General features: G+C 31.5%; 1 protein-coding gene across 1 annotated transcript; it reads right to left on the bottom strand.

Moving 5' to 3' along the window:
• Positions 1–7,616: 7,616 nt before the first annotated feature.
• Positions 7,617–14,010, bottom strand: LOC134727477 (lachesin-like). The gene is made up of 8 exons (XM_063591858.1): positions 13,917–14,010; positions 12,989–13,031; positions 11,894–12,082; positions 10,841–10,892; positions 10,359–10,494; positions 9,439–9,706; positions 8,335–8,595; positions 7,617–7,730 (listed from the first exon to the last, which is right to left on the bottom strand). The coding sequence occupies exons 1-8, from the start codon at positions 13,962–13,964 to the stop codon at positions 7,717–7,719; spliced, it is 1,011 nt and encodes a 336-aa protein (XP_063447928.1). The 5' UTR covers positions 13,965–14,010; the 3' UTR covers positions 7,617–7,716.
• Positions 14,011–22,099: the final 8,089 nt, after the last annotated feature.

Raw genomic sequence — 22,099 nt, 5'->3', positions numbered from 1 at the left:
GTGGTTGCAAAAAGCGATAAATTGTCAATGAACTAGATAACGGGTTCATCATGTTTATTTTTAGAAAAATTAACTAATTATACAAAATTCTAGATGTATCTACACTAAGCGCAGACTCTGAGATTAACATAATATGGCGGTTAAAATATACCTCTCATGTAATCGACGTGTATAGTAGCCTATGCGCAAATACTACAATATGCATGATGTGACTGTTAAAAATTACAACTGAAAAAATTATGTGCATACGATAATGAATTGGTAAGGATTTTCTTGAAAGCTCGCCTTTCGATGCATCTTGACTACATGGGTTATTTAATGCAATTCATAATGACTGTTGTCAGGTTTGAATTTGTTTGCGAGATTTAAACAACATAATATGCAATAGCCTAAACAAATTGTTTTTCAATTTAATCGCAGTTCATTTAATGTTTTACAAATGTTCTGTGTTAAAAAAAAACAATATATGTTTTCGAAAATATGTCATCCACAAAAAAAACCAGGATTACTCATAACAAATTGCATCATTTTTAAAACACAAGAATCACTTTTAATAAAACGTCTGCATCATAGGATTCTGATGGAGTATACTTAGTATGTATTATATATATATCAATAAAAGGTCTTAACGTTTCTTTTTTTCTCTATTAGCGAAGACAAATACTGTAGCTTGAACATAAGCTCTACCTTACACCAATATGTTAAATGTGAAATAATAGTACGACCTATCACAGATTGATTTCATTTTTGTTTTTGCGTTTTTGTAGGTATAAAAGCAAAAACCAATTACGCAATGAACAAACAATACAGGCGACAGAACAACCGCCACCATCAATATGGCTTCATTCACCAGCAGTCAATGATCAAGAATGCTTAGAAAACCGTACACAATTCAATGTGTCTAACAATAAAATTGATCAAGCCAAACTTACGCAAGAAGGTGCCTTGCTTGAAGAACATCAACAATATGAAAAAAGAAGTCTAGTTTAGAAAATGAGTCAAAACAGGGAGATAATCAAAACTTCCTAACAGATCATGATAAGAAAAAACGTAAGATACATAAGGAACATAAATCAGATACGAAAAAGGAGAAACTTAAGAAACGTGGGAAGAAATTAAAAGAGAAGAACAGCTCTTTTAAGATTGACATGGATGAAAAACAAAAGTCACCACATCTAAACGGTAGATCGGCGATTGAAAATACCAGTAGTGTCAATAAAGAGACACAGGACAAAATTTTTGCATACGGTATCGAACAACAAAACAACAAAGGACATCCAGACATCAATGACGTTAAGGACAAATCACATAAACCAGCAACAACATTACATGTACCTACAACCTGTGATACAGACAGAAATTTTAGAATCGATTTTGTAGTACCTAGGTCAACTAATGATAAAACTGACGAACTGTATAAGAGCAGCAGTGGAATAGGATCTTTGTTACCGCCAGAGGACACTGAACGATCTTATGAAAATAATAATGTGAAAAGAAATGTTAGACCACATAGCGCCCTGCCTGCACAGGATATGCTTATACCAGAAGATATGTTAACCAAATCGAAGTCAACCCTTGAAACTAAGCAGCTCATTGTAAGACCAGCCGGCTTAATTTTACAGTTTAATAACTTAATGACTAAGAGTGACGTAATGGCTGAGTTTGACGAAATGGATCAGAGTGAGGTAGTGGATCAGAGTGACGTAATGGATCAGAGTGACGTAATGGTTGAGAGTAACGTAATGCCTAAAAATCCATGATAATTGTCAAATTTAGACGCATACACATGTTACAAAATAGTATTATGATCGTCTAAACAGTTATTAATAATGAGTATATGGCTTTTTGATAACGTCTCCAATTGACTCTTTACTAGTTATTAGTTTGACAGATCTTTCATTGTTATCTTTATTTGTAACAAATATTTAAAGATGTACAGACCAATTAGTGGCCCTTCGACTGTGTTTTACTCTTTGGTCGGATTGATGTCTCTTTGACGCATTTCTAATTTTATTTCTCTGTTTTATTTATAAAGTCCAAAAAATAAATAATACATTATGGTCGTATAGCTTAATATTTTCTTAATAATTTATTTATGCATGTTGTCTAATCCACGAAACCAAAATGACAATTACTCCCTCTTAATAAGGTCGGTTTGTTATACATCATTGTTTTAAATTATCTTCTTTGAACATTCCTAATGAAGGAAAAAGTGAATTCACAAAAATACTGAATTTAGAGGAAAATCAAATCGGAAAGTCCATAATCACATGGCAAAATCAAATAACAAAACGCATAAAAAACGAATGGACAAGAACTGTAAAGGTCAGAAAAAAATGCTTGGATACTTAAAGTTTCTTTTTGTTTATTTCATTTTTTCTTGAAGTCGTAAACTGTATCATAAAAATATTCTAGTCTTGAAAGTCCTTTCAAAGTATTATACAGGACATAATATTGGCGGATCAACTACGATATGTTGACCAACTACGTCATATGAATTGCTATTTTGGACAAAATTCACAAACAGTTCTGATTTTTTTTTATCTGCGTACGAATGAACAAATTAAAATGCTTGAATATCTGGATCCTAATCATGAATATGCTATCGTAGTGGAGTGACAAAGCCAATATTTTTTCTTTTTAAATGAACCACCCCAACTGCAGGCTCAATTATGAATTTTCTGAATTATCTAATCTTTATAGTTTGCCTGGTCGGAGAATCCAACAATGATGCAAATTTGTTAAATGTATGGTCAAAATTAGGAAGTTGTGTTTCCCATTGGCTAAACAAACCAAGGGCTTGAAATGAGTAAAAAAGGAATGATATTACTACTCAAGATTGTCATTTATATTTTTTTTCATTAAAACTCATTGTGAAGTTGTAAATGCCAATCGAAAAGAAATGGTATAAAAATTGTGGCCAAATGTAACTAAACATTCTGATATTGCTACGACTTAAGAAATCTTGTTGTCAGGAAATTCAAAAAATAAATATCTTTACTATTGTAAGCTTAAACATAGACTGTCTACAACAAGAAATGAATTAAGCAAACAAGGACTGTTGCATGTGCTAAGAAATATATATAGCAGATGTTGTTTGATAAATCTCATTGGTTGTTTTTAATGACTACATCTAAAAACAAACTATTTAAACAGCTGTATGTAATGTGTGGTCATCATTGTTAGTTATTGTCTTAATTTTATTTTCAATTTCTGTCAGTGTATATCCACATTTTACATGGTTCGCTGCTAAAAGTGAAATACTGAACCCAACGTTTGATGTTCCCTGCCCTTTTCATTTTCGTAAAATGATTGATTTTGGATAACATTTTTTTTAACTTACACTGTAGTTTCGCTAAATCCTACTTTATTTTCAATTCATGAAGTAAGAATCAGCACTAATCAGTTTTACACCAATAGAAAAGACATGAAGATGAATTTTTGTGCAGAAGCAATCGTCAAGGATTACACGAAACAAGCAATGAAAAGGCTTCCCGTACAGGTAAAGCATTCTTCTGATTGCTAAGTACTAAACCAATGATAGATAAAACCATGTTTTAGACAACCTGTGAAAACTGATTGACTTTTTTAATGTTGTTAAGATAAATAAAGGCAACATAAACTGCTGTTCAAAATTCATAAATAGATTTAATGAACAAAAAAACATATCCGGGTTACAAACTAAAACTGAGTAAGACACATCAAATATAAAAGGAAACAGAAACAAAACATTAAAATACAACACACACAGAAACGCACTATAATATTACAATGACATTTTTCTGACTTGGTACAAGACATTTTAATTAAACGAAAATGGTTAGTTGAACCTGGTTTTGTGGCAGGCCAAACCTCCCGCTTTTATGACAATGTAAGAAAGATCCGTTAAATGACAACATTACATGATAGGTCTACAATACAAATAAATGAGAGAACATATAGGACAGAGAACACACACGAATAATAGCTTACAAAAGATACCCGTTTTATTTGACAGGCGAGCGTTTCACACAAGACTAACCAGTGACGCTCTGATGAAAAAGTCAAAAGCCTGGAATGAGAACATCCTTATTATTTATAATAATTCATACTTTTGCAAAAAGTAAATTCTTATAAAATAACTGTATGATAGAAATAAATGATAAAACCGGTGACTAACTAGAAAAAAACCCGGATACATAAATATATTTTTTTTAGCTAAATCGATAAACGCACAAATTTAAGTCTCGTCACTTTAAAATTTGTTAAAACTTCCCAAAACTAGAATAGAATTAGGATATAATTCAAGATTATGTTTGTAATGATGGTATAACATTTATTAATAACAATGAAAATTACAATACTTATTAATATCAAATTATGGTAGTAATTAGATAATTAATTAATTATTTAGCTTTATCGGTAATTTTTTTTCTGAATCAAACAGAGAAGCAATTATATCGCATAAATTTAGTTGAACCAAACTAAAATCTAATAAATGAACTGGATGATTAATTATCTTTACAATTATTTCATTCTTTTTGGAGTCCATTGTCAGATTTGGTGGAACGTAGATTTTTGTCGTGTTTCCGAGGCTTGTGTTTGTAGGACACACACGCAGTCAAGTCAAAAGGCATTTTTCTGGTGAGAACAGACTATATATATATATGATATAATTTTCAAAAATATCTTGCGTTATCAGGCTCATAAACCTAGGTGTATTCCATGAAGGCATTTACGCTCCAATTTGATTTTTATTACTTTTTATTACTTTTAGCTTATAAAATATTGAATATATCAAAGTAATTTAAAATACGAAAGGGCGTATCTACTCCTTTGAAATGCATATTCTTAAAACTGAGTAAAAAACGAACAACACTTAGACAAAGAGGGAAGAAAGAAACGAGAGGTATGGGCAAATGACTGTTTGGAAATAGACTGACAACGTCATGCCTAAAAATTGAAAGACAAACAGACACATAAAAATACAGAAGCCACAACAGAAATAACTCAAGACTAAGCAACACAAATTCCACTAAAAACTGGGTGGGATTTCAAGTTCTCCGGAAAATAGACGCAATTATAGGTTGACAATATAAATTTGTTGTTGAACTCTTCATAAAGCGCTGGATCTGAAGTTTGAGACCAATGTAAACAGGTTTGTCGAGTTGCATATTGAATGAACAAATCAACGTGTCTTTTATTTTCAATTTTACTAGAACACATCCGTGATATAGCAGGTCCGTGACTGAATTAAAGTATATAACTATGCGTAAGACTTATTTTAGTATTGGAATTGTCATCTGATAAAGTCATGCCGATTATAAGATATAAAAAGAAGATGTGGTATGATTGCCAATGAGACAACTATCCACAAAAGACCAAAATGACACAAACATTAACAACTATAGGTCACCGTACGGCCTTCAACAATGAGCAGAGCCTATACCGCATAGTCAGCTATAAAAGGCCCCAATAAGACAATGTAAAACAATTCAAACGAGAAAAAGTAACTGTGAGATGAGAAACGTACAGATATGGTAATAGGTAACAGGTGAATATACTATTGGTATCGGTATCGGATTCGACCCGTGTATATATTTATTGGCAATATAAATTATGTGGAAAACAAAAGGGTCTGGAGTGGTGTAATCTTTAATCAAAACCATTGTCCTATATCGGCTATATATAATATTGAATTCTTTAATTTGTCGTTTGTACCCCATTGCGGCTGACAAATTGGACCTCGTTATTTTAGTATTATAGATAAAGAGAACTACACCGAACGAAACGGTTACGACCGGCACAAAAAAAACGATTTAGCATTGCAATTAAAATATTGTTAGTCTGCAGTTATGCCGATGCATTAAAGTCGTAAAATACGCACCTTTTTTTCTTGACTTGTCACTCCACTAGTATCTGTGAAAATCTAGCACAACGAATAAAGCTAAATAATCGTAATATAACTATTGAAACATTTTAACAATGTTGATCGTTTTTAAACAGATTCAGCACTGAATAAAGGATAATCACTCTGTGAATATTCATTTTCAAGTATTTGAATCATAGCAAAACCTTATCTTTGCATTTAATTAACTATTTATTAGACACATTATCAATTGTTACAATTTTCGATAACAAAAGTTACATTTTACGGGTTCCTCATGTGGAGCAAGATCTGCTAACCCTTCCGGAGAACCTGATATCACCCCCAGTTTTGGGTGCGGTTCGTGTGGCTTAGTCTTTACTTTGCTATGTTGCAACTTGTGTACTATCATTTTTCTGTATGTCTTTTTCTTTTTTAGCCATGGCATTGTCAGTTTGTTTTCGAGAGATCACAGCTCAAAACCATATATTAACACATACAACTAGTATTTCGACATGTAGAAGTTTATGTATATGACAGACAACTAACAATACAAAAACACTAAACATAGACATATGTTTAATTATGTAAGTTCTTCTACAAATGACATATATAAAACCCCTTTTACAATAACGTATGGTGACCTATAATTGGGTATATCAACGTCGATTTGACTCTGAAAATAGGTGTCACATATCACATTTTCTTAAACTTATTTGATATAATAGGTATGTTAAAAACCGTTTATTTGTAGTTTTATCAGTTCTGAACGTCCTAAATGTGCAGGCATTTATTAGCACAGAAAATAAAAAAAAATGTGTCCAATCAGTCGTTTCAAATATTACAAATTACTGTACACTCAGAAATTATTCCGTGTATTCATTATTGCGATTTATAAAAACATGGACAACAACACGATAACTATCATAACGAATTCAAGAAATATGCATTCATATGTGTGTATCGATTTTACAATGCCAGTTTCTATCATTGCAATTCTCATCATGACGCATTTATATTATACCTCAAAACCTCGCAATAATTTCTTAATTTACAGTTCTTCGTCTTGATCGACATAACTCAATTTACATTTATATTGGAACTAGGTATGCTTAGTTGTTCATTTCTTCCTTTCAGAGTGATAGATTTAGCTTGCTTTAAAACCAGGTTTAATCCACCTTTTCTACATGAGAAAATGTATGTACAAGTCAGGAATATGATTATTTTTTGTGTTTTAGTGATTATATTTTGCCATTTGATTAGGAACTTTTCGTTTTTGATTTTCCTCTGAATTTATCAATTTTGAAATTTTATTTTTTAATCCTCTGAGAAAAATTCATACAAAAGCCACTACATAAAAGTAGCTAGAATCATCATGTAATGGCATGTTTGGCTATGAAGGTGTTTTCTTGCGGTATAATTTAAAAATTGTTCATCAATTGGGTTTCTTATCCAATTGGATATTTTGTTATGTCCGAAGTTCGTTGTTTGTAACGACCTGGAATGGTACTTATGGTTTAAGGCTTTCGCGCATTGTGTTGTGACTTTCTTATACGTGTACGTGTGGATCCAATGGGTATGCTTTTTGTGCTGAGTCGTTATGTGAGTTGTCAGATTAGTCGAGTCACTTGTGGTTGGACTACATATTTTGTGTCTTATGCTTTTTTACATATGTGCTTACTGTATGGTCTAACATGATCTTGCGTTATAATACGATTTTTTTATTTTAATTTTCTATATAAAAATAGAAAAAAAATTTAAACATTATTGGCAGAAAATCTTTTATTATATTGTAGATTCAGGAAAGTATTAGCTAAATGATAGATGAGCTGGTTACTTCTGGTAGTTGTTTCATATCCTCTAGTTATATGTTAGTTAGACTCAACTGTAATGATAAAATAAAATGATAAGTCATAAAATAATTTCAAAAAATGAATATTATGAACTTGATATAAGCCTAATTTAATGATTTGTTTTCCCAAACTAATTTAGCAAATAAGATACATTTAAAGACATTCAACAGTAATACTCAAATATAGTAGAAATGTACTCTTATAAAATAAAATTAAAATACAAGTAAAGTTAAGATAATAAGTTCAAAACCGACAATGACAAGAGGTCATATACAAATTTGAGTATTATTGTGTTCCGTCGTAAATGTATAATATAACCTTCAACAGGCGTTTAGGAATCACGTGATTTCATATGCTGCACGTGTTTGAAGATGAATCGGTTTGATTGAATTGGTAGACCATTGCAAATATTTACTTTTATACCAGGAAAACATTTCATTGCTAGATACATGTGACTTAAAAAAAAAAGGGGTTTAAAAATGTTACAAATGAACATATTAAATTTAGAATAAAAACATTTGCAATACAATAGTTAGCATACTGACGGATTGATGAACGAATGGAGAGACAGATAAAGGTAAAACAGTATATCCCCCATTTTTTAAACGAGGGCATACACATGTTAAATGACCTTACTTTTCATTGTAAATGTTAACTCAGCTGTACCAAGTTGGTTCTCTGCTTTAACGACATAGGTTCCAAGGTCTACAGGAGAAACATTATATATTCGTAACCTAATCGATTTCGATCCTTCATCTGGGTAGAAACTTTCATCATTGCGGATTGATTCGCTGTAGAATTCAAATCCACGATTCCAGAAACTACTAGAATCTTCAGGTAGTCGCTCTCTGCCATTTTCATTAATCTTCCACCAAGTAACTTGTGGATCAGGATAACCTAATCATTAAAACATAAATAAAGAATGATAACGATATACATTGACATTTCCACTAAGTGACTTGTGGAACAGGATAACTTATAAATAATGTTTAAATTGTGAATAATAACAAGTTTTATTGTCCTTCAACTAAGTCACTTGTGGATCAGGATAGTCTTATAATAAATGTACATGATGTACGAATCGGGAACAATAACGATATTCAGAAAATGTATCATGTCTTCTAATTTTAACGTAGGTGTCAACATCAACAAACGACAATCACTGACGGTATATATAATTCAAAACATATCAAGACAATAAACTAGAAACGAATATAACAAAATGGCATCGGCAGCCACTGAACTACATGCACCAAAAAAGTTTGGCGGGGTTAAAACTTTATAACTATGTTTATAAAGTATTTTTTTCTAATATTACAACCTTTTATAAAATCATTAAATAACGGTGAAAATTGACGAACTTCAAATTCCCAACTCTGAAAAGGTAATACAATTTTATATTATCCTCTGAAGAAGCTTAACAACAAGACTACCAACTTATTTGTACAAACCGATTTCTTTACTGCCTGGATCGGGTAGGATGAATTTCATGATATTTTCATATATCTACTTTAAAAGGACAACAAATGAACACATTAACTGAAGTTGAACATGCTTTAAGAGCAGATCAAGCAGTCTCGACAACAGCTAAGCATCTGTTTTGGCAACAGTAATCTAGAAATGAATGTGTGTTATAAAATACTAAATCATTCAATAACAAATGAACATTTGTTGCTAGAAAAGAACACGTAAGTCAAAAAGTAGAGAGAGTATGGGTTTGTTGTAATTAAAAAAATACACCTTCTACTATAACTGCCATTTCTTTATACTCCATGTTGGTTTCTTTTAGTGTGTTATATAGATATAGGAAGATGTGGTGTGAGTTTACTTCATCCTGTCGTAATGTTATAACACCTGCAGTTGGGTTGGCATATTTAATGACTGGTTTAAAAGTTGTAACATATATTTGATTTGCAGTTTTGTTGGTCTTTCTAATTCCATTATCAGCCACGCAAACATATTGTCCTTGGTCCTCTCTGGTTATTGAAGGGAAATGTAACACAGGTCCCTGAAACAAAATTATAAATACTTAGTATTACATTTTTAAATACCAATTCAAACAGAAATCAATAACGGTTTACACAATGCTTCTTTTATATGTTGTAAATACAATGAAATTCATTACATAAAATGGATTGACATACAAATCAGTTTCAGCTAGCTATAAAACCAGGTTTAATCCATAAGATTCAATTACATATATCTGATCGTAACTGCTCTGACAATTTCTAACTTGTTATTGTTACTACATGATAGGCATGAAGATTCGCTTATTGTTTATTTTGTTTTGCTGTTAAGAAAAAAGTTGTCAATATAATGGAATTTGATGCGATTGTCATACAAGTGAGAGATTAAGCTGGCTATACAACAAGGTCCAATGCACCATTTTCTGCATAAGAAAATGTTTGTACCAAGTCGAGAATATGACAGGTGTTATCCATTCGTTTGGCATGTTGGAGCTTTAGATTTTGACATTTGATTTGGGACTTTTCTTAACTTTTCTCAACTCTGCTAATCAGCTTTTGTTATTAGTTTTCAAAGGATGTATGTATCCTGACAATAATGCATTTCGATTTGTGTGACAATAACCAATCGGACGGAACATTAAAAAGAAATTTCCAGTACAGAGAAGTGCATTCAATTCTGACAAACATCCGTACCATAGACAAAAATTCCTCATTTCCTTTCTTTTTCCATGTTACTTTGGGCTCTGGGATACCGTCAACAGAGCATCGAAACCGAACACCTTCACCACTTTTTAATAGTGTCCGTTTACGTAATTGATTCTTGCTGGAGCTGTTAATATTCAAAACACATAAAATAACATTTTAATACTTTTAGTTGATTTTATTTACTACTGTCGCAAAACGTTCAATTGAAAAATTGATAGACGACAACTGTAAGTACATGCATAAGGATATATGATTTCATTTAAAAACCGCTTCGATTATATTCGATTAAACACATTTGACTTAAACAACGATTCCGCTATATATTTCTGATATGTTATATTATCAGGGTGTCTTTGATGTTCTTAATAACACACTGCCTAACGCATGCATTTGAAGAGTAAATGACATTTACAATTACAAGCTCGAAAATGAATGTTGCTATGCATGCATGTAACACTGCACATGATTACATTACAACCGTCCATTCAAAATGTTTACAAGACTTTGTTGTTGGTGTAACTACTATAATTATAGAAAACACTATTGTAATCTCTATTGATAGTCACATAAACTCGTCGATTGAATGGCTTTACAAAGGAATTTCAAAATTGGTGTATTGAAATTACAAATACAAAATAGATGTATAAGAGAGCATTTTATCACATTAAAGGTACAAACAATAATATAATTATCCGATCGCAATCGAGAAGCTTAAAAAGAATGGTATTTGTGCCGAAAAATATTAAATGATAAGATATTTGGCAATTTAAAAAAAAATATAAAGAGATTTAGTAGGGTTAATGATGAAGCAACCATTTAATCGGAACTTGATGACTATAGTTGTTTGAACTATCAAATAAGAGCAACAGACTGATGCGTTGCTACTTGAAAGAAGGGTAGTCTCATTGGCACCCAAACACATCTTCCTATATCTATGATAGTTTATGTTGAAACTAAGGCCGTGTTAACAGCAAACGTCGTGTACAGTAAAGTTGTTTACAATTAGTTTCATAAAACGTAAATAGAATTTAGAATAGCAATGGAGAATGTGTCAAAGCGACAACAACCGACCATAGAGCAGACAACAGCTGAAGGCCACCAATGGGTTTTTAATATGAAAAGTTGAAGAGCGTTGAGGATTCAAAATTCCAAAAAGTTGAGTTACATGAAATTTAGAAATGCGTAATCGATGGCAAATATTTTTGTGTACGTCTAGTCGATTTGGGAAGGCTTTATGAATTCTTCAATTAGTTGTTCTTTCATAATTCATTTGAAATGATAGAGAAAACATCAATCCCACACTGGATCGGTTCAGGTTAGCCATGTACACATTTTAACCCGGATTTGTCTTCTCTCAATCGATTTATGACTTTTGAACAGCGGTATACTACTGTTGTCTTTATTTATTCATATACACATAGGCTGTAATTCAATAATTACAATGTGTATTATATCACACCACTGATGATATATTTTTTATAACCTTAGTTTCCACCTGTCAAAGTATTGATTGTTTTACTTACCTGTGTTGCTTTCATTTATTGGAGACTTTAAATATACGGGATCTGTTGTCCATGTTTTATGTGTAGCCGTATTCTCCTTTACTGTACACGTATAATAACCTTCCCATGTTTTGTAAAATGGGTCCATGAAGATTGTAACGAAATTAGAGCGTTGCGTGTAAGTGTATTGTGGCTGTTTATCCGAAAATTCTGAAATAATTAAATTAATTCGGTTAAACGTTAATATGGAACGACATTTGTACAAAATCACTTTTAACAACTTGAAGAAAATAAAATGAAACACACCGTTTCTTTTCATGTTTGAAAACAAAAATCTACTGCATAATTTGATACATATTTTTTTGTAAATCGAAACATATCTATACTACACGTAAATTAAGGTTAATAATTATGGTGTACAAGTTAACACAACATGGATTTCACCAATATGTGGGTGTTTCGTACTTACACATAAACTTCAGATAGAAGAACAAAAGTGCAGAGACAGGTTTTTTGTCACCATTTAAATTTGTGGATCAATACGACATGTATGTGCAGTATTTCAAACACACAAGCGTCATAAAGTGGCGGCCTTATAAGCCTGAAACCTTCAATAACTATAGTAAATCTTCAGATAACAAAATAGTCGTCTTTGATCAGAAAATTGCAGAAAATTTTAAATTCCAGATTGTGACATTCTAACCATCTGAACAAAATAATTCACATGACGGGTGACGATTGAATATAAATTAATAGCAGTTGTCATTTTATTAACAAATATTCAAGGTTAACCTTATTGATCCCATGTTACATATAAAAGAATATATAAAAAAGAAGATGTGGTATGATTGCCAATGAGATAATTATTCACAAAAGATCAAAATGACACAAACATTAACAACTATAGATCACCGTGCGGCCTTCAACAATGAGCAAAGCCCATATCGCATAGTCAGCTATAAAAGGCTCTGATAAGACAATGTAAAACAATTCAAACGAGAAAACTAACGGCCTTATTTATGTAAAAAAAAAATGAACGAAAACCAAATATGTAACACATAAACAAACGACAACCACTGAATTACAGGCTTCTGACTTGGGTATAGTCAGACTTACCGTAAACAATGTCGTTTTCTGGAGAGGTCTTTGATAGATGTATCTACAATAACATACGAACAAATCTTTAATTCATAACACTAAATAAGATTTAAGGGAGCAACCATTTTGGTTTATTGGAGATATAATTCGCATGATAAAAACGATGTACGTTATTTGTGAAATTAACACATTTACTTAGATAAACTGGTGCAGCACTTGTGGGATTTAAGTTGATAGCTTTGATTTTTTTTTATTTAGTTTAATCAAAAAGAGAGCGTTTGACGCATTATAGAGACTAAAACATGGAAAAATCCGTATCATATGTCATATCATCCCGATGGCCTTTATTGATATTGTCGAGGTTGATACGGCATGTAATACGGAATTTGCCTTGTTTTAACGTGATATAAGCGCGAGGTTTGGCAAGCATCAAAACAAAGTTCAATTTATCATTTTTTTCAAAATGTTCTGTAGCAAGACAGGAAAATGGCAATTGTTATCTTATAGTTCGTTTCTGTGTGTGTTGCATTGTCGTTTTGGTTATGTTGCACTTCAGTGTTTGTGTTGTTTCGTTGTTTTGCTCTTATATTTAAAGTGATTTCCTCAGTTTAATTTATTTTTAACCCGCATATGTTTTCTCTCAATCGATTTACCACTTTAAGTAAAAAAAAACAGGTTCAACACACCATTCATTTCTTAAAATGTCCTCTAACAAGTCAGGAAAATAACAGTATTATCTAATAGTTCTTTCAATGAATGCTGCTATGTCGTTTGATTTTTGTTGCACTGCGGTGTTTCTGTTTTTATTCATAGATGATGTGTTTCCCTCGGTTTTCTCGCAATCGATTTATACCTTATAAACAGCGGTATACTACTATTGTCTTTATTCAATTTTCTGGTGATTGATAATGTTAGTGCTGCGGTAATGCATAAATATTTCATTTACCGTAGCATCCAATGGCATATCTGTTGCGTTACATTTTATAACACACATGTAGTCCCATTCAAAACAATGGAAAAAAAGAAAAACATCTGGTTTAGCTGCTACAATATAAAACATTTAAATTAATTGCAGCAATTCAAATGTCAAAAACAGTTGAAACAATATTCTTTCCAACCAAAACACATCAATAGATAAAGGATATTATATGCATGATTGTCAATGAAACCAATGTTGTCAGAAGGACATATTACATTGAACACGTGTAGGTTTTTTGTGTGAAAAAAACCTCTAACGTATAGAAAAAAGGACGAAACAAAAAGTATATTATGGCGTTTGATGATTTTATATGGTTTGACTGAAAACAAAATCTGAGATTCAGTCCACATAAGAAACGTAGATCGATAAGGTAAACAACGCACATATGTTATATAATATTTTGACTACAGTTGGAAAGGTCAACTGAAAAGGTTAACATGGTTAATGTGTGAATTTTAAAATTATATGTTCGTTACAATAATACGTCACAATCTAGTCTTACTTTTTTTTATTATTGTTGAATTCTATTTTATGTTGCCCATTATTCTCCATTCTTTATTTTGCTTCGTTTATTAATTGATCGTTGATGTGGTTGTTCTTTTTGACGCCTTAAGACAATATGTTTTATAAATATAAGGCATGGATAGTTTTCTAAACAGACTCCAGAAACAGTATGTTCAATCCTGATAATTATCATTCCAAACATTGTTTTCGTTGAGTACTTTGAATTGTCAAATCCGCAGTTGACATGTCATAATCATTGAATGAACCTTCAAAATCATTAAGACAAACTTTATGAATGACGTACACATTCCCTTTAAGTTAATTTTTTTAACGCATCACGCGTGGTAAAAGATCACTCGACCAGACATTCAATGTAATAGAAATAAACATAACAAAAGAAAGGCGTCATGTACTATAAAAAGTAAAAATCACAAAAATACATTTGCAGCGGGATTAAACGTTTTAATAGTATCAAACTATCTTCCTTTTTCTGAAAAAATAGCATAACATCACAATAAAGAAAAACAAACGATACAATATGAATTGGCAGGCTTAACTCAATAAAAAAAAATTTATAAGGGTTCCGCGGAACCCAGTGTCTCGCCTACTTTTGCTGTAAATCGCAGGCTCAACAAAAATGAGGGAAAAAATCAATAAAAATATTCCTCTTGATACTATCTTATGATTGTAAGAAGCTTCTGTCCAAGTTTGGTAAAAATCTAGAATAATTAATGAATCTAATAAATGTTTTGAAAACTTTAACTGCAGACTGTATGTTAACTGTTAACTGGAAGAAGATCTAAGTCCATTTATAAGTGAAATACAGAAAAATGGAGTTATCTTTTTACAAAATTTACTTCTGGATACTATCTTATGATCATAAATAAGCTTCTGTCCAAGTTTGGTACAAACCCAGGATAGTTTAAGAAAGTTATTAAAATTTTAAAAACTTTAACCACAGAGTGAATGTAATGATTCCCTGCAGAAAAACTAAGTTCATTTAAACTTCAAATACAGAAAAAATGGATTTATTTTTTTACAAAATTTACTTCTGGATACTATCTTATGATCATAAACACGCTTCTATCCAAGTTTTGAACAAACCCAGGATAGTTTAAGAAAGTTATTAAAATTCTAAAAACTTTAACCACAGAGTGAATGTTATCTTTCCCCGCAGAAGAAACTAAGTCCATTTATAAGTAAAATACGGAAAAAATGGAATTTTATTTTTACAAAATTTACTTCTGGATACTATCTCATGATCATAAACAAGCTTCTGTCCAAGTTTGGTAGAAATCCAGTATAGTGTAAGAAAGTTATTAAAATTTGAAAAACTTTAACCACAGAGTGAATATTTGTGGACGCCGCCGACGACGGAATGTAGGATCACTTAGTCTCGCTTTTTCGACTAAAGTCGAAGGCTCGACAAAAACTAAATTAATACACTTTGAACAAATAAATTTGATCTGCGATATCTGAATGCAAATGCACAGTTAATAAAATATAAGGGACACACATATGAAAGGCCAAAAAAGCAAACAAACAAGTCCGAACAAAGCTATAGCAAGACACAACTGAGAAATATTTAACCCTTCGAAAATTATAACTTTTGACTTATATTTGCGAAAATACATCATTTCCATGTCTTTTCAATTATGTTGGGTTTTTGTTGCATTTGGATTATTCAAGATATCCTCTTTATATATATCATGTTCAAAAACCACTTTCATTAAAAGTTAAGAGAATTGGATGAATCATATTCTGAACGTCATTTTTTTTTCGAAAAACAAATTTTATTTAGATTTTGAAAGGTAAAATCTATAACGTATTACACTCCGAGGAAAAATTAAAACCGAAAGTCCCGAATAAGATGGCAAAATAAGAAACTCAAACCCATTTAACAATTTCAGCAGTATTCACTGTACAGTTTCCTTGTTTCTACGATTTCTATCATAGAAAAAAACCTAACAGTGATACTTTCTCGAATATTCTGCACATCTTTATTGATCTAACAGTATATCAAGTGTTGGAAAGAGAGAAAAAATGTAAAAAATTCCTACCTGAACATAAAGATAATGCCAAAAGAAGGTAAACAAAATTGATCAACATATTTTGGCCCGGCCCTTGTTGCGACAATGCTGTCGTAAACTTTGTATGCCTGCTCCATGCTAACAGCTTTTTATATAAAATTTAAAATTGAATAAATCAAACAATTATTGTCCGATCATATAGTCTAGATAGTGATAAAAATCACTTAGGATAATTATTTGAATATTTCACATATAGTTCATTTGAAAACAAATGATATAATTAGATCTAATTTTCAATTTATAAATGTATATCAAAGTACTCTTAAAATAAGCAAGCAATTTTAATTAGATGATTTGATAAAAATTTCAGGGCCAAACTATTTAACTGTTTGTTCAAAGCTTAAGAGCAATTTGAATGTCAACTAAATTCACCAACAAAAGTGAAATATCAAGATAGTTTCATGCCAAAATTACCAATCGAATACCAAATTTGTTCATATACATTCATACCAGTCACTATATCTCATTAGCTTAGGTGTATTTAAATATGAAATGGAAGTTTGTTTTTACTCATAGGATAAAATATGTAACTTACAATGTAAGAGTCAAGACAAATTAATAGAAATTATCATATTTTCGACTTTTGACTCCGGCTTTTAAATTGTTTTCGACGGATTAAATTATTTGTGATAGAAAACCCTTGTACTCTGGCAAGTAAGAGCGAAGTTAAAATGACAATCCTTATATTTTAGGGGGAAATTAACTAATCCATGTTTTCTATAAACGACATAATCAACGAAAAACAGCATAAGTCTTGCGCCCGATTAAATGATTGATTTTACTTTATTTGGTTGCATTGTCTTGAGTGTGTTCCATGTCGTCCTACTAAAGAGTAGATAAACTGTCTTTTTGTTGATATATCAATGATTTAGTTCTTTTCTTATGGGATCCGTTATACTGGCATGGATATCGTAGAAATTTAGAACTATTCCAAAGTCAACTCTCATCATATATTGAGCGTACAAACAATATTGTAAATTGAAAATACAAATACAAGAAGGCAAGTTTAAAGTTGACGTCACGATTTGATGTTCTGAAACCATATTGACGAAAAATGCCCTATTATATGTGACTTTGACTTTGAATTCCTCATTTTGGTAAAACAAATGCTGATACAACAGAATATAAAGGTCAAATTAAAGTTTGTTAAACGTTTAGTTATTTTAAAAACAAATCATAGAGTCTATTTGGTAAGGTACATATAAGTTGATTAATGATCCATAACAACAGGTTCAACCTGCCATGTTTTTCGTTAAATGACCTTAAAATGTCCTGTACCGAGTCAGAAATTTGGCACTTGCTATCAAATACTTCGTTTCTTACGTTTCTTATATGCTGGCGTTTGTTTCTGTAGCACTTCTGTGTTCCCGTTGTTCCTTTGTTATACCTTTGATGTGTTTCTTGCGCTTTTAGTTTGTAACCTGGGGCCGGTTTCACGAAGCTATCCTAAGACATGTCATAAGACATATCTTAGGACATGTCTTAGATCCTTTTATGACTATCCTAGGACATATCTCAGACCTCGTCTCGAAGCTGTCTTAGGATGATCTTAACTAAGACATCCTAAACCTGTCTCAAGTTCTTTAAATTTTCAAATATAAATTTGATTTACGGAAAAAAATCATGTAAATGTAGTATGTCTAACCATAAATTATTATAAACGTATTTCTCAATATAAATGACATAATTTGCAAAATAAATATAAAAAAGTAAAAGTAATTTATTAATAAATTATCTTCAAACAATACATCAATATAAATATATTTTTTTTGGTACAAGTGAGTTGAATTCAATTTCGACTTTATTGGTTATAAAAGGTTAAGGGATCAAATCGTGCAATCTTGATATCAATTATACATCGAATTTACATAGTTGAAATCATGATAATCCGCCAATCTAGAAAAATTACGTTAAAAGCAGGAACAGGAGAATAGAAAATTAGATGATGATAAGATAAATTTTTTTCAAAATTAATATAAAAAATAAGTGTAATTTGTATGAATAAACGTATTTATATGACTATCCTAAGACCATCATAAGACACCTCTCGCGTTGTCCTAACTTTATGACCACCTAAGAGTGTGAAACCCACTTAGGACTAAGATATGTCATAAGACCATCCTAAGACATGTCTTAGTCCTAAGACAGCTTCGTGAAACTGGGCCCTTGACTTTTGAACACCGTGATACTATGGCTGTCTCTTTTTTATAAGAAAAACAAGCCAGAGCATGAATCATACCAAAGATCGATTTTCATCAAGCCTTGAAGTCATAAAACTTTCGAGTCAGTTTCTTGTACTCGTACTCCAAAATCAACCAATCAAAATGCTTGATTACATGTTTCAAGCATGATGTTTGTGCTCCAAGCACTTAGCAAAGTTTTGTGACTTCAACCCCTGGTGATTGAAATCTTACACAGAACTTTTTTTGCAACTATCATGTAAATTAGATTGTCGTTATCCTGACTTTATTATTACACAGAGCCTTTTTTGTAATTATCATGATAAATTAGATTATCGGTACACTTACTCTATTATTATGACTCAGATAATGTCAGTGCTAACGGTATATCGTGGTGCCGCGTAATATGGCTAATCAGGTTTATTAATTTGACTTAGTCGGTAAATTATTGATTTAATATCAGTCGGTACAATTACAGACGAAACCATGGATTGAACCATTCAGACGCGTACGTTAATAGTTATATCAAATATTTTAATACTTAGACGTGGATAATCGTCCGCACGATAGACACAAGTATTAAGTATGCTCGACACATGTAGAAATCGTTGCAAATAATGCTTTAAAGGTTTTGTGTACTCCTAGTTAGATAAAGTGTCCGGCTTGAATTTTGTCTTTCGAGTTTTGACCTTTTTTAATAGTTGTCTTCTTTACTTTTCGTCTTATTCGGAATACTATAAAAATAAGGAGATGGGATATGTTTGCCACTGAGACAACTGTCTTCCAAACTTTAAGCAAGTATTGACAATCGTACAGCCTTCATCAATGAAAAATCTCATGCCATAAACAAGTTTAAAGTCCAAATGAAGCACAATCCCCCTGTATTTTACTTAAAATCGAGTGTTTTACAAAGCAATATTTTAAACATTTGTTTTTTAAAGACAATTTTAATATAAAAAATTGTAAGGGTTCTGCGGAACACAGTGTCTCGCCTAATTTTGCTGTAACTCCAAGGCTCAATAAAAATGAGGAAAACAATCAATAAAAGTATTCCTCTTGATACTATCTTTTGATTGTAAGAAGCTTCTGTCCAAGTTTGGTAAAAATTTCAGGATGGTTTATGAATCAAATAAATGTTTTAAAAACTTTAACTACAGACTGTATGTAAAGTTAACTGGAAGAAAAACTAAGTCCATTTATAAGTAAAATACAGATACACTGGTACCAAATATTAACAAAATGTCCTTTCTAGATACTAGCTTTTGATCATAGACAAGTTTCTATCCAAGTTTGGTACAAATTTAAAATAGTATAAGAAAATTATTAAATTTAGTAAAAAAAATAACCACAGAGTGAATTTGTTGTTTCCTGGCAGAAAACCTAAGTCCATTTATAAATTAAATACAGAAAAAAATGGAATTTTATTTTTACAAAATTTACTTCTGGATACTATCTTATGATCATAAACAAGCTTCTGTCCAAGTTCAAGTTTGGTAGAAATCCGGATAGTTTAAGAAAGTTTTTAAATTTTCAAAAACTTTAACCACAGAGTGAATTTTTGTGGACGCCGCCGACGACGACGAAGACGACGGAATGTAGGATCGCTTAGTCTCGCTTTTTCGACTAAAGTCGAAGGCTCGACAAAAAAGAAAGTTAACATTGAAAGTAAGTATTTCTCGTCCATGATTTTTTTTTTAATTGCTATTTAGTAAAAGGCTATAGGATAACACATCCTTTTAATGAAATGTATTGGTGTATAAACTCAACAATTCATTGATCACTCACAAAAAAATGCAAGTCCAAAGGACTTTAATGATATGTTTGTTAGTGACTAAGTCCAGTGTATACACAAATAAATTGCAACAATTCTTTTTTATAAAATCAAGGCCGTTAGTTTTCTCGTTTGAATTGTTTACATTGTTATTTCGGTGCATTTTTTAGCTGACTATGCGGTATGGGCTTTGCTCATTGTAGAAGGCCGTATGGTAAACAATATGTGACGTATGGTGAAAAGGACGCCTCCGGGTGCCGGAATTTCTCGCTACATTGAAGACATGTTGGTGGCCTTCTGCTGTTATTTTTTCTATGGTCGTGTTTTTGTCTCTTTGACACATATCCCATTTCGATTCTCAATTTTATAGTTGTTAATTACTGTGTCATTTTTGGTCTCTTGTAGATAGTTGTCTAATTGGAAATCATACCGCATCTGCTTTTTTATGTTTAGTTCTTAAACATGTTATACTTCTTTACAATTGAAAATAAGGAAGATATTTTGCCAACCTAGTAACCTCTATCACACGTATATTGTCCGTTTGTGTCGTGGTATAGTTCTAGATCATGAATATTTGGTTTGGTCAACGCCAAAAATACATGTATATATTCCATGAATTTTTCTATCTGATAAAAACAAATATTATCATTCAAACGAATATTTTGCTGTGTTTTTAATCTCATTTAACGATTAACGCAAAGTGAAAATGAATTTGGTTTACGTCGAACCGAATTGTGTTATTATCGCCGACATCTAGTTTACATTGGTTACGAAAACATCGTCTATCAAAATAAAACAACGTCAAGAACAACTACCGCACGTTCACGAGACCAATCATATCCACGTATTCTATAATATGCAAATCATATAAGAATTATACTATTGTATATTCCCAATGGGGCATATACACATTTTACTATGCTGATCAATTTTGATTATTAATGTTCGTTAACTCTTCTGATATTATTTACTGTAACATTTTTTATGTATAAAAATTAGTTAGGCCCTTTATAAAATGGTCTTTAGGAACTAATGATCTATTCAATATCATTTCATGTTACTTTTGTTTTTACAGTCCATAATATTTTATGATTGACATATATATAAATTTCATAATTGGTATTGATATATATGAACAGTGTAACCTGCCTAATCCTATTCCAAATTCTGCTTTAAAATGACATATTCATGGTACCAAAATATGTCTTGCCTCACTGAAAAAGACCTCAGTATTCTGACACCTTGCTTAATCCGACATTTTTATTTAGTCCCCTAGTGTGTCTGATAACATAGGTTACACTGTGCTTTCTTTTAGACGCATTTGCTGTAATTAATTGATAAAATTACTTAGGTATATATTCCTATGGAGGTGCTCCTACTTACAGGAGGCTTATGCACCGAAGAAAACACCGAGCGCCATTTGTCGTCATAATAGAAAGTAAAACAAAAATTGCATGTTTTCAGGATCCCAGTTTCATTGTTTTTACTGACTTTCGTTCGAGAACAGAAACTATATAAAAATACATCCCGACTGGTTCAATCCCTCCACGTAATCGATATCGAGGTTTATGAGATAGCCATTGGTCAGTAAAATATTACGACTGG

This window comes from Mytilus trossulus, chromosome 8, assembly GCF_036588685.1.
Source record: "Mytilus trossulus isolate FHL-02 chromosome 8, PNRI_Mtr1.1.1.hap1, whole genome shotgun sequence".
Classification (NCBI taxonomy): domain Eukaryota; kingdom Metazoa; phylum Mollusca; class Bivalvia; order Mytilida; family Mytilidae; genus Mytilus; species Mytilus trossulus.
This window is presented reverse-complemented; position numbering and strand designations above follow the sequence as displayed.